General features: G+C 35.8%; 2 protein-coding genes across 7 annotated transcripts in view; one reads left to right on the forward strand and one right to left on the reverse strand.

Moving 5' to 3' along the window:
* Positions 1–13,996, reverse strand: part of GULP1 (GULP PTB domain containing engulfment adaptor 1) — a 272,148-nt gene that overhangs the window by 58,819 nt on the left and 199,333 nt on the right. The gene's annotated exons all lie outside the window — the stretch shown is intronic.
* LOC116756669 (40S ribosomal protein S26) lies at positions 4,186–4,645 on the forward strand. Its single transcript, XM_032637499.1, has one exon. It carries the CDS (start codon positions 4,210–4,212, stop codon positions 4,555–4,557), a length of 348 nt encoding a protein of 115 aa, XP_032493390.1. The 5' UTR covers positions 4,186–4,209; the 3' UTR covers positions 4,558–4,645.

Below are 13,996 nucleotides of genomic sequence, written 5' to 3' on the forward strand. Positions count from 1 at the left end.
ATAATATTGTTCTTCTCTCCTTACAAAATTGCTCTGAAGATCAACTGCAGTAAGAGAAAAGAAAAAAAACAAAAACAAAAACACCCTGTAAACCGCAAAGTGCTTTATAATTATGAGGGATTGTCACTTCTTAATTTAATGATTGTTTGGGGAAGACACTAGAATTCAGTGGATATTGTTGGTGCCTGCTCAACTCTCCTTGGATCTTCTTTATCAGTGCTGGGATCCATCCTCCAGCTTCCCCATGCTTTGCTGGTAATGGCTCACACACAAGACCTTCAAAGGATTTCCTTTGGGCAATGAGGTCACTTTGCCAGTACAGAGAGCTGGAGACACCTGGAAGTTTTTTGCTTTGCCCCATATCACAATATTCCTTAGCTAATGACTGGTGTAGAAAAATAGAAAAATAACTTCGTATTCTAAGAAAAAAAAAGATTTAGAGCCAAGTTTACAGATTACAAGGAGAGAAAAAATATACTGAGATATGAAAGGGACTAAAAGTTTAAACTCCCATGCCCCAGCTCTTCATAGGAAAAGAGGGGAGTGTGTAAAATAAAGCAGAGGAAGAAATGGAACCCAGGAATCAAGGGGGTGGGGCAGTGACAGAGGGTGTTAACCACTACATATATGACAAACCAAGGCACAGCAGTGTAGAAGGTTATCCAGAAATAAAGAAGAAAATAACAAGAGTTGAAAATGGTTACTTCAATGAGTGACACTTGGGAAAAGAGCTGAGGAACATTTTGCTTTTTCATTAGAAGCCTTGGGGAAATATTTGTTTAAAATGGACATGGATAACTTTGATTAAATAAAAATTGAATTAAGTCCCCAAGTGATAACAAGTTAAAGTTGCACATACTCATTTATTCCTTAAAAAAAAAAGAGAGTATTTACTATAAGTCAAGCATTTACTAAGTGCTGGGTATATAGCAGGGGGAAAATGTCCCTGTCCTAGTGTAGTTTTTATCCCAGGGACCACACCTGTGTATGTGCACATGTATGTATGTATGTATGTATCTATATATTTCTATGTTTATGTCTAGATCACATATTTCTAACATATCTTAGATGGAATAAGTAAAAATAACACAAATAATAACATAAATTAAGCAGAGTGTAATATTTAAGATCGAGTGATCAGGAAAGTCCTCTCTAAAAGGGTGACATTTTAATAGCGACCTGAATGACAGGAAGAAATGAAAGATACTCAAACATATTGAGTCTAAATTCCTTTGATGTATCAGTTAGAGTAGCAGACTCAGCAGCTGGGTATACAAAGTAGAGCTTGGGGAAGAAGAATTCTGGGTAAGAGGTGTGGATTAGGGAGACACTGGCACTGAGGTCTCAATGGAAGGACTGAGGAGTGCCAGAACCACGGGTCCCCAGGTAGCTGCCATGCTGCAGAGGGAGATGAAAGAGAAGAATGCTGCCAACAGAAATAAGTTAAATGTTCGGTGAAAGGGCAAGGAGAATCAAGAAAGTTAGATCCTTAATATTAGTAATCAGGGTTATCAGATTAGCAAATAAAATTATAGGATACTGCTGTTGGTGGGAATGTAAAATGTTACAGCTACACTGGAAAATAGTTTTGGTAGTTTCTCTGAAGACTAAATATGCACTTATCCTAAGGTACAGCAACTGTACTTTTTGGTATTTATCCCAGATAGATGAACACATATTCCTGTAAATATTTTTGCACTGATGTTCACAATGGACCTATTTGTATTAGTCAAATGTCAGAAACAACCCAAATATACTTCAGTGGGTGGATGGTTAAACAAACTGTGGTACATCCATACCATGGAACACTACTCAGCAATAAAAATAAGTGGACTATTGTTACACACACAACTTGGATGGATCTTAAGGGAATTATGCTGAATAAAAGAAGTTAATCTCAAAAATTCTCTTTTCTGTTATGAAATTTACCTAAATAAAAAATATAGAAATTTTGTTTTACAATCTCTTAGAAAATGGGACATTGGTATGTTGAACACTTTCAATTGGGTAAAAGTCATTGCTTTTATGTTTTAGCAACTTTATGTCTTAGCTGCTCCATGTGGCAGAAAAAAATAACAACGATGAGAAGAGAGTATAATGTATCAGACTGTTTTTGCTTTATACATGTAGATTCTAAGTGCTATTTTTCAGTGTGGCAAAAGAGCAAAAGAAAGAGTTATGTGTTCCGAGACCAGTGATAATGGTTGATGCTCTTTTTCTTATTTCAAGTATTCAAGATTTTATCAATTATATTTCTTCAGAGTCTCCAATAGACAACATTCTTTTCAGCACATACTTTTTTTGAAAGATCAGGCATTAGACCTTACATAAGTCCAAGTGCGTGTCTTGCACAATTGTGTGTCTGTGCTTTGAAGATCTGCAACAAAATTTTTCTGTTTACTTATGAATAAACATTTCTACTTTAATAGTAATATATGTTCACTGTAGGAAATTTAGAAACTACAGAAAAATGTATCAATGAAAATAAGCATCAACTTCTTTCTCACAATCAAGAGGTAATTATCATTGAAAATGTAATATGCTTTAAATTTGTTACTGTTAAAGTAATCGGCTAGTGATAGTATTAGGCAAACTTACAAAAACAAACAAAACCTCTTAAATTACTATATATGACTGATTCCATTTGGGGCATTATTGTGTGTGTGTGTGTGTGTGTATTTAAATTTTGGCTACTAGTTATTAAAAGGATTGAAGATTAGAATACTGAATAATGTTTTGATCCTAGATAATATGGACAGATAGGAAAGATATAAAAGGACATTTACAATATATTAGACTATGAAAAGTAAGATGACAGTGATATAAAAATGTTTTGTGTATTCTTAGTCTATATATTGAAAGGTATAACAACATAGCATATATTTTTCACAGATTTTACAAACTATAAAATGTCTTTGGAAAATCATCAATAAAGACTTTGACAAGTACAGAGCAAATTTTTGATACTTTAAAGCTAATTATATATTCTGTGCAAATAGTCCAACCTACGCATCTCTTTGCTCAATGCATTTGGATACTTAGTAAATGCACTCACAGCAGATATTTTAGAGGCTGGAGGTTGTTGAAATTAAAAACAGAAAAATGTCATCAAACTCACTATTATATACAAAAATATTTACTTTATAGACTTTTAAAATTAGAATGCTATTAAGATATTTCATATCTGGTTTAATATTTTCCAAAACTCCCACAACTATTTTTCAATTAATTAAAATGACACAGGCTTTTCTTTTAAGCTAATCTCAAGTGATGTCTGTAGTCATTTCTTCCAGTTATTTCATTGTATTCCATTATGCCTAAAATAAGCATTTTGCAAAAACGTGTGAAAGTTTGAGAATTACACCTTCATTTTCAAATATTACTTGAAATTGACTTTTTTTTTTCCCCGCTTAAAAGACTGAATAGTTTGTTTTATGACTTGCTTCTTTGCCAGTAGAGAGCAGTGTTGGACATCATATGGACCTAATTATAATATCTGCTTTTCTTGCTTTCTCAAATGTTTTTAGAATCACTCTGTAAATATGAAAATGTGGTTTTTTGAAAAATAAATACCAGATAAACAACAACTAAAATAATTAACTAAAGAGTTACTAAGCCTAGCTGCTATGAAATCTGACACTAACATATGAAGGAGCTAACATAAATATATTGAATACACGTTTATATCAAATTCAAAATATGCCAATTGTATGTAGATAACATGTTCTCTATACAATTATTTTAAAATAATAAAGGAAAATAATTTTCATTTTGTACAACATAAAAGCTTTCTCTAACATCAAGGTTAATAACTCTTGGTAGCATAGCTACCAATGGATATTTTAACTACAGAAGAAAAATAAATGAGTATGTCTCTATCTTTGTAAGCAAGGTTTCAGAGACTCAAACAGGATGGGGCTAATTTTCTTGGCATTAACTTGACTGCATATGTGTATAAAAAAAACCCACAAAAAACCCCTCAGTACTTAAACCTTCCAGCTACTCAACTGCACCCAGTAGATAACCCATACAGGAGTAACCCAATTTAATTTTATAGTCTTTATTTGGCTGACTCTCCATGTCACAGTGCCAAACAATATAAAAAGCACATCATAATAATCAATTGCTAAAGAAAGGTCAGAATCAATCGAACTTAAACCTATTACTTAATTGTCAAAACCGTGCCTCTTTCGCCTCCTCGCTTCCAAGATGACCAAGAAAAGAAGGAACAATGGTCGTGCCAAAAAGGGCCGCGGCCACGTGCAGCCTATTCGCTGTACCAACTGTGCCCGTTGCGTGCCCAAGGATAAGGCCATTAAGAAGTTCGTCATTCGGAACATCGTAGAGGCCGCAGCCGTCAGGGACATTTCCGAAGCGAGTGTTTTCGATGCCTATGTGCTTCCCAAACTGTATGTGAAACTGCATTACTGCGTGAGTTGTGCCATTCACAGCAAGGTAGTCAGGAATCGTTCTCGGGAAGCCCGGAAGGACCGAACACCTCCACCCCGATTTAGACCTGCTGGTGCTGCCCCACGACCTCCACCAAAGCCCATGTAAGGATCTAAGTTCTTAAAGACTAAAGAAATACTGTTTCCTGGAAAGACAATAAAGTAGAAATTATACTTTAAAAAAAAAAAAAAAAAAACAAAAACCGTAATCCTAAAAAATAAAATAAAATAGATCCACCAAAAAAGAAAGGATATAATTTAAACTAAATACTCTAAAGTTTATCCTTTAAAGGATGAGCAGGATTTAAAAGAGAATAAAAAATACTGGGGTCAGTGTTTAAAAGTTTACATTTTATATTTGATTTGATAGTTATTCTCACTTTATTGTAGTAACTTTCTATTAAATTGTATCTTTTTTATTATTATGTTATTTTTTATTTTATTTTTTATTTTTGGCTGCGTTGGGTCTTCATTGCTGCATGCGGGCTTTCTTTAGTTGTGGGGAGTGGGGGCTACTCTTCGTTGTGGTGCACGGGCTTCTCACTGTGGTGGCTTCTCTTGTTGCAGAGCACGGCTCTAGGTGCACGGGCTTCAGTAGTTGCAGCACACGGGCCCTAGAGTGTGCAGGCTTCAGTAGTTGCAGTGCACGGGCTCAGTAGTTGCAGCGTGCAGACTCTAGGGCGAGCAGGCTTCAGTAGTTGTGAAGCACACGGGCTCACTAGTTGTGGCACATGGACTCAGTAGTTGTGGCGCACAGGCTTAGTTGCTCCGTGGCATGTGGGATCTTTCCGGACCAGAGACTGAACCTGTGTTCATTGCATTGGCAGGCAGATTCTTAACCACTGCACCACCAGGTAAGTCCTATTAAATTGTATCCTCTATCTTCTTATTTTACATGAATACAGAGTGTATTATTTTAACAGGCTCTTGCTATTAAAACAAGATTCCTAATTTTAAGGCAAAACAAACCTAGTTTCTATAAACAAGAAACTGTGCTCATTGCCCACTGTGGAAGGGTCTCCCAAATCGAGTTTTGAATCACACAGTCACAGTAAGAAGCACTGAGGGTTTTGTTCTGTCTCAGAGGCCCCTCCACAGTCAAACTTCTTTTACATCTGAGGAGTGAGACAGGTGGAGTGAAGGGCAGAGCATTCACCTGTGTTGTTATAAATAAAATTATTACAAAAATAAATAAACACCAACTTACACAGAAAGCCAAAAGCATGGGCTTTGAATCCAGACAGGCTTTACAATCCATTTTCTCCTTAGAGAACCACTTGATTGTGGACTGTGGAGATATTATCATTCAACTCCCATTATTTTATAGATAATATAAACTGAGGACAAAGAAGGTGAAGTGACTTCTGAAGGTCACAAAGCTTTTCAGTAGCAGAGCGAGGGCTAGGATTCCAGCTCTCCTAAATTTCAGACATATATACTATTTTTGCTATCTTAAATAAAACAGAAACAGAAGGAAAGATAATATAGTATACTGGATATATATTACCCATTTAGGCCACATCCATTTGGTTAATTAAGTTTTATGTTATAGGTTCTTTCTACTGTGAGATATGCTTAAGATGTGAGGAAGTCACCTCACACCAGCCAGAATGGCCATCATCAAAAAAATCTACAAACAATAATTGCTGGAGAAGATGTGGAGAAAAGGGAACCCTCCTACACTGTTGATGGGAATGCAAATTGGTACAGCTGCTATGGAGAACAGTATGGAGGTTCCTTAAAAAATAAAAATAGAACTAACATACAACCCAGCAATCCCACTCCTGGCCATGTACCCGGAGAAAACCATAATTCAAAAAGATACATGCACCTGGGACTTCCCTGGTGGTGCAGTGGTTAAGAATCCGCCTGTCAATGCAGGGGACATGGGTTCGAGCCCTGGTCCAGGAAGATCCCACATGCTGCAGAGCAACTAAGCCCATGTGCCACAACTACTGAGCCTGCGCTCTAGAGCCCATGAGCCACAACTACTGAGCCCACATGCCACAACTACTGAAGCCTGTGTGCCTAGAGCTCGTGCTCTGCAACAAGAGAAGCCACCGCAATGAGAAGCCTGCGCACCACAACGAAGAGCAGCCCCTGCTCACCTCAACTAGAGAAAAGCCCACATGCAGCAATGAAGACCCAAAACAGCCAAAAAAAAAAGGAAAAAATATACATGCACCCCAATGCTCATTTCAGCGCCATTTACAATAGGCAGGGCATGGCAGCAACCTAAATGTCCATCAACAGAAGAATGGATAAAGAAGATGTGGTACATATATACAATGGAATATTACTTAGCCATAAGAAAGAACAAAATAATGCATTTGCAGCAACATGGATGGACCTAGAGATTGTCATACTGAGTGAAGTAAGTCAAACACAGAGACAAATATCATATGATATCGCTTATACGTGGAATCAAAAAAAAAGGGTACAAATGAACTTATTTACAAAACAGGAGTAGAGTCATGTATGTAGAAAACCAACTTATGGTTACCAGGGGATAAGCGTGGGGGGGATAAATTGGGAGACTGGGACTGACATATACACACTACTAATAAAATAGATAACTGACAAGAACCTGTTGTATAGCATAGGAAGCTCTACTCAATACTCTATAATGGCCTATATGAGAAAAGAATCTAAAAAAGAGTGGATGTATGTATATGTATAACTGATTCACTTTGCTGTACACCTGAAACTAATACAACATTGTAAATCAACTATACTCCAATAAAAAATTTTTTTAAAAATCTGAGGAAGTCAAAAGAATATTTGGTTGGCTTTACGGTTAGGTAACCTGAATTTCCTCTACCATTTCTTTATTGAAGCTCTCAGAGCCTCAGTTTCCTCATTCATAAAATGGGGATAACATACAGTGTTTCTGTGAGAATTAAATGAGAAAATGCAATCAGTGACTGGCACAGAGTGAATGTTCACCGAATTTATGCTTAGAAATTAAAATACAATAATAAAATAACAGTCACAACAAGAATTTTAAAAAAGCCAACCTACCAACAGACTATGAAGTAAGCAAGAAAAAAAACCCTATTTTAAGCCACTAGTAGTCAGATTTTCGCTATAGAGGCAGCTAGAATCCTTACCAACACATACATAGGTATATTCTTTCCTCAAAATTTTATTGGTTATTTTTAAACACTTATCTTCTAAATTCTCATTGTAATTTAATTTCATTGCAATGTAATTAATTATACAAAATGAGATGTGAGATTTTTAGGATATCTATGAAATACCTACATGTGGATACCTTATCAGTAAATGTTTATACTGTTTTTCAGGAAGGCCAAGTACTTTTCTTGCTAAATATATTCCTAGTTGCTTTATAGTCTGGGGTAAACAAGTTTTTTAAAATTCTATTTATAACAAATTATTGCTACTATGGGAAACATTTACCCTGCATTTAGTCAGCTTACCAAATTATCTTATTAAGCTTAGCAGTTTTATTTCTTTTGAAAAATGTGAATCTACTGGAATGTAATTATCAATATCTTTCTCAATATTGTTACAAATTCTTTCATCTTCCTTGCTTACAAAACAATGTTAAATAACAGTTATAACAAGTATCCATTTCTTATTCTTAATTTTCATGAGATTAAGCTTTTGGCAATACAATATACTGCTTATTATTCTACTTCTGTTTTAAACTTCAATAACATAATTGCCCCCAAACTTCTTGTGCTCCTGAACTCTGTCCAAAAAGAATATATTTATCCGGAGAAGGCCCTAATATTTCAAAGAACCTCCACATTTCTCCTGAACTAAATTTATCTCTTCTTCTCCCTTTTGGAGCGAACGTTCTTTAAAAGCTCTGCATCCATCCTAATTCAGGGGATAACATTTCCAGTACTTCCCCTCTGAAACACTATGTTATCATCATCATTTCTCTAACCTCTTCCTCCTCCTCATCATTATTATTTCTATATCCTAATTCATTTAAAAAATATTTATTGTGTACCATCTATGTGTCAGTTTCTGTTCTAGATACCAGGGATACATTAGTGAACAAAACAGATCCAAATCCCTGACCTACTAATGCTGCTGTAGGCTACACCCTTATCTTCAGTGCTCAGAGGGGGTGCCTATATTTTCTCACAGGTTTTTTCATTCCACTCCATCTACAGCCCTATGAAGTATAATCTAAATAAACTGCAACAAGAGAGCTTCCAGATCAACAATAATTGCCATAGTGGAGCTCTCTGGCTGTATGTGAACAGTTTTGAAATCTTAAGCCGTCTTGGAGAAGACCTCATCCCAAGCTGTGAGCAGAACGTCTCCTTCACATTTAAATATCACAGAAATGAGTGACCACGTTAAGGGATTTTACTACTCAAACTGCTATCCTTGTTTCTTTACAAAGGGAGAAAAATCTACTTTTTAGGTCTTGATAGGCTGTGTGTAGCTCTTTTGAGTGAAAACTGAGTGTGGGCTCATGATATACTCCTGAAATGCAGATTTCTTTCTTTCTTTCAGCAGACCTTCTGTCAATGATTAATATGGCCTGATCACTTTGTGAAGCACTGCTGCGTGCACAGCGCTCATTAGTGTGCTGTGATGGTACAAGCAAAGAAGATGGAATCCTGCCCCCTGGGGTTTTACCTGCTCGATTTAGAGATTCAAACACATACAAGGAAAGGCATAGACAACAAAAAACAAGACAAACAAACAAACAAAAACCTGAGATCTGGAACAGATTGAGACAAGTTTAACGTACTATTCTACTCCCATCAGGGGCCCCCAGAGGCACAAGTGAAAGCAGGCTCTGCACCGAGCAGGCTTTCTTTTAATCAAGAACTGTTTACTGAGGACCTACTATGTGTCAGGCACTGTTCCAGGTACTTAGATACAGTGATGAACAGAAGAGTCCAAGTCTCTAGGGAAGTGGCTTGGTGGAAACATGCATAAGGGTTTTAGAACCACATGGACACAAAGTTTGAATTCTGGCTCTGCCACTTGATAGGTTTATGAATCTTAACATCTCTGAGCAGCAGCATCTTCTTTTGTAAAATGTAGATAAATATCCCTGTATTTATAAATGGTTATAAGCAAAAATCGTATGGGTAAAGGGCCTGACACATAGTAAGCATTCAAAAAATATTTGCTTCATTCAATAAATGCTCCTACAGGGAAAGATAAATACTGTATGGTATCGTTTATATGTGGAATCTAAAAAATACAACAAACAAGCGAATATAACATAAAAGAAGCAGACTCACAGATATAGAGAACAAACTAGTGGTTACCAGTGGTGGGGGGGTGAGGGGTAATATAGGGTAGGGGAGTGGGAGGTACAAACTGTTGGGTGTGAGATAAGCTCAAGGATGTATTGTACAACACGGGGAATATAGCCAATATTTTGTAATAACTGTAAATGGAAAGTAAACTTTAAAAATTGTATAAAAATTTAAAAATAAAATAGAAAAAAAATACATGCTCCTAAATGATATATAGGTGCTGATTATTTGGTTCTATATCCTAAAGTAATGCTGGAACAACAGAGTTTGTGACTGATTATTTTCAACAACGGTCAGGGCTTTTTTTTCTTCTTATTTTATAGACTCAACATAATTCTATTAATAGGGCTTAAATAAGTCTTCTGGGAAGCTGATGACTCTGGCTAATTAAGTGGCAGATTGGGAAATACAGACGCATCAAGCATCCAACAATGGCAGAGTCCTGGCAATTTCTACGGGGGAATAGGAGAATGAGTGGGTCACTCTGATTTTGTGTAATCAGTTGCGTCCATTTATGGAAGGATTCTGCCTTGCAATCAGATGCTGCTATGAGGATGCTGCTGTTTTACTCATTAGCTAATAGCTGAATTCCCTCTTCCCTGTTTGTAAAAGTGAGCAGCTATTCTGCTTCTACTATCACAACTCATTCTTCCTACTTTTGTTACCATTAAGCCCATCTACTTCTAATTTAATTTGATAATTCAGTTTATTTTTTTAAGTCTATACTGTTTTCTTTTTAAAGACAATTTTATTTATTTATTTTCAATAGTTGAAGTCAGTTATCACTAATTAGCACCGATTAGTCTTCACTGTAATGCTTAACTGGTTTTTCTTTAACCTTACTATATGCTGCTTTTATTTGATTATCCTTGACCTTTAAAAAAAATCAGTTGTCACATATTCCTCAGCAGCTTTTGAGAGTATTTTTCAGTTGCCCTTTGAAAATTCTAATCCTGGTATTAACATAGACCTTTATGTTTTTATTGGAAGACTTCTAAAAATTTAATAACCTGATTAGTAACTATAATTCCAAACTATATTAAAAATTCCCTTTATATATACAGAATTATATTGCAGTATATTACTTTTCTCAGAAAGAACTATATACATTTCTATTTCCCATGATATATTTGATTAATATATCAAATACTTAAATTTGCTATATTCACACTGCAAAACTGGTATTTGAGAAGAACCTTTACTTTATATGCAGTTCCATTATTAATATGACTAAAGTTTAAAGTAAGTTACTTATTTTTAACACATTTTTAATTTAAGCATTTTATGACATGCCGTTTCAATTCCTTGCACATCAGGATTAATATACTATATATATACTGGCTCAGGCCTGAGATTAATTTATTTTCATTTAAAAGCAATAAATGTTATTAAAATGCACAAATAAGTGAAGTATTAGCAAAGATATAATAGCATTAAAATCATATTTATTTGCATTTCATTTCGGGGCTAATCTAGTATAAATTTCAAAATTATATATGGCCACAATAGAAATTATGCATGCTGCTACATGTAAGAATTAGAAAACATATGGCATTCTCTCTTTGCACCAAAAATTTACATTCTGTTACTGAATATTCAAGTTAAAAGATCTATCCAAACTCAGAAAGCCTCACTCTATAAAGCCTCAATAACCCCGCTTCTCCCCAGTAATAGAATTTTACTAAAGACTCTGAGAGTTTCTGCCATTTAAACATGATTATGTCTTTATCTGAAGGTAGATGGCATTGCACACATCAGACACCTTGGGGAAGGGCCTTTTTAAGTCCTTGATAACATCTCATTGGAGTTGGAGGGCCTCAGTCACTAGAACCCCATCTGGCAAGCTTTGCCTGTAGAAATCCTGCCAGCAGCCTGCAGGAAGGAATGCAAAGTGGGTGGTTGGTAGCGAAAATGTCAGGAGAAGAGCAAGTAACTTTCCCTTATTCTCAACAGTCTTGTGAGCCTCACCACAGAAAGTACTTTTGGCTTGTTGCTCTAAGACACTTCCTGAGAGAAGGAAGAAATTCAGGTTGTGGTTGGTTCTTCTGTACTTGGATTGAAATTTCCACTGTTATTAGGATAGCAAATTTACCAAGTTACCATATATACTATTCGTAAAATACAAATCGTCACGTAAACACTGAAGTCAAGGGGCTTTATTTTTGTTAATTCTTATTGTCCTCAAAGATTGGCTGTTTACTGAATGACCAAGTCAAACTTTATTCTGCCAAGGATATAGTGCTAGGAAGAACCTCTGGACTCAAATTAAGATTTGAATCTTGGCTCTGCTGTTACTAAGTTTTTGGTCAATCTACTTTACATTTCCAAATGTTAGTCTTTATAAAAAGTGGTAGTGATACTTCTATATAGAGTCATTCTGAGGATTGCTGAATATAATGAGAATACAGTATTTAGTATTTAATAGTATTTAGTATTTAATAGGCTTGTCTCACTTAATCAAGTAGGAGAACTAAAACTATTTTATAATAAAAGACAAAGAGTCTCTTTGAAATTAAATTGTTCCATACTACATGATCCAGATATATTACAGAAAACAAGTAATCAATTAGCTTCTGGTTTTTATCTACTACTTTGAAATTATATAAATGTGAGTAAAAAGGCAAGGGTGTTTGTCATGCTAGTTCCCCCCCACCATGGTTTTATTTTTTTTATTAAAAAAAATTTATTTATTTATTTATCTATTTACTTGGTTGCGTCGATGCGGCAGGTGGGCTCCTTTGTTGCGGCTTGCCAGCTTCTTAGTTGCGGCAGGAGGGCTCCTTAGTTGTGGCTTGTTAGTTGTGGCATGTGAACTCTTAGTTGCGGCATGCATGTGGGATCTAGTTCCTGGACCAGGGATCAAACTCGGGCTCTCTACATTGGGAGCGCAGAGTCTTAACCACTGTGCCACGAGGGAGGTACCCCACCCATGATTTTAATGTCCCAGTATAACTCCAGGAATTTAATAAATGGGAATCTGATATTTAAGTGGGACTATGAAGTGTCTGTGTGTGTGTGCATGTGTGTGTGTGTTTGTGTATACCAGCAAGTATACTCATGGGCCTGTATTTAAAATAATGAAAGGAAAAGAACGGATAAATAGGTTACTATTTAATCAAATGTTAGAGATAAAAAATATACAGGAAACATTACATTTAAACTTTACTAAGTGCTAAGTATAGTGCTTATGACTTTTTCCAAGAAACTTCTAAATTTAATAAGGTAAAAATCTGGTGTTACTAAAATTATATCTGCTGTAAATTAAGTGGTATAAGTGTACTATGTAGGTGTGTGGTGATCTCATTAATGAGGTCATGCAGTTGGTCATTGTACAAAAGAAGTTAGTCTGAGGTAATCAGAAACACACTGGTTCAGTGACTATAAATTGGTTAAAATCTGAAACTTGTGCTGTTAAATGATCCAGTTTGTGAAGGTCAAGGTACAGCATTAAGGAAGTATATCATCTAAATGATCTCAATGTCTCTAATTTATATGTCTCAAGTTCAATACATAGATAGATAGATGTATTGCTTTGGGGCCAAAGTATTTAAACTATTGGTTATGATTTTCTGTCTAAACAGACTTGTACATGGATAATTGTACTGCTAGCTAGAATAGCACATCTGCATCCAATGGGTAAATCAGTTATAGGCCATATCTAAAGATTTGGCATGCTATATCTGTTTGCTTGAGAATATTTGTTGACAGGGAGATCACTACCTCACAAGAGCATCTGCTACTGTACAGTAGCATTGTGTATAATATTCTTCCTAGTATGGAGTTATTTTGGGGAGAATGACAATGAAGCAGAAGCTAAAATACTGAAGGAACAAAGGAGTCACCTGGGGATTACAGATGACTTAAATTAGGAGAGGAAGAGTGGCACAGTTTGATAACATGAGACTCAGAGAGAGTAGGAAAGGCGAAGGAAAGTCAAGTCGCTTGCCAGGCCAGGTGTTCTGGGAGGAGTTGTGCGGAGAAAACATCCACCTCTTGTGGAAAGTGTTCAAGGTCGGCAAAGGCAACAGGGGATTTAGAGTCCTCAGAAGAGAGCTGGTTTTCTTTGGAGCAAGAAGAAGCAGGGTTCAGAGGAGAGGTGGAGGACAAAGGGGATTTTGCTGGTGATTGATCTTGAGTTCCCAGAGACCCAGGCATAGTTCCTTCTTCAAAGAAAAAAAACTTTTTTTATTTCATTGATTTAAAAAATAATTGTACTATGTCTGAAAATGTACTTAAAATGTCTTATAAAGAGTCATAAAATAGAGGAAGATAAATTAGAAAAATGAAGCA

Source organism: Phocoena sinus, chromosome 7, assembly GCF_008692025.1.
Source record: "Phocoena sinus isolate mPhoSin1 chromosome 7, mPhoSin1.pri, whole genome shotgun sequence".
NCBI lineage: Eukaryota > Metazoa > Chordata > Mammalia > Artiodactyla > Phocoenidae > Phocoena > Phocoena sinus.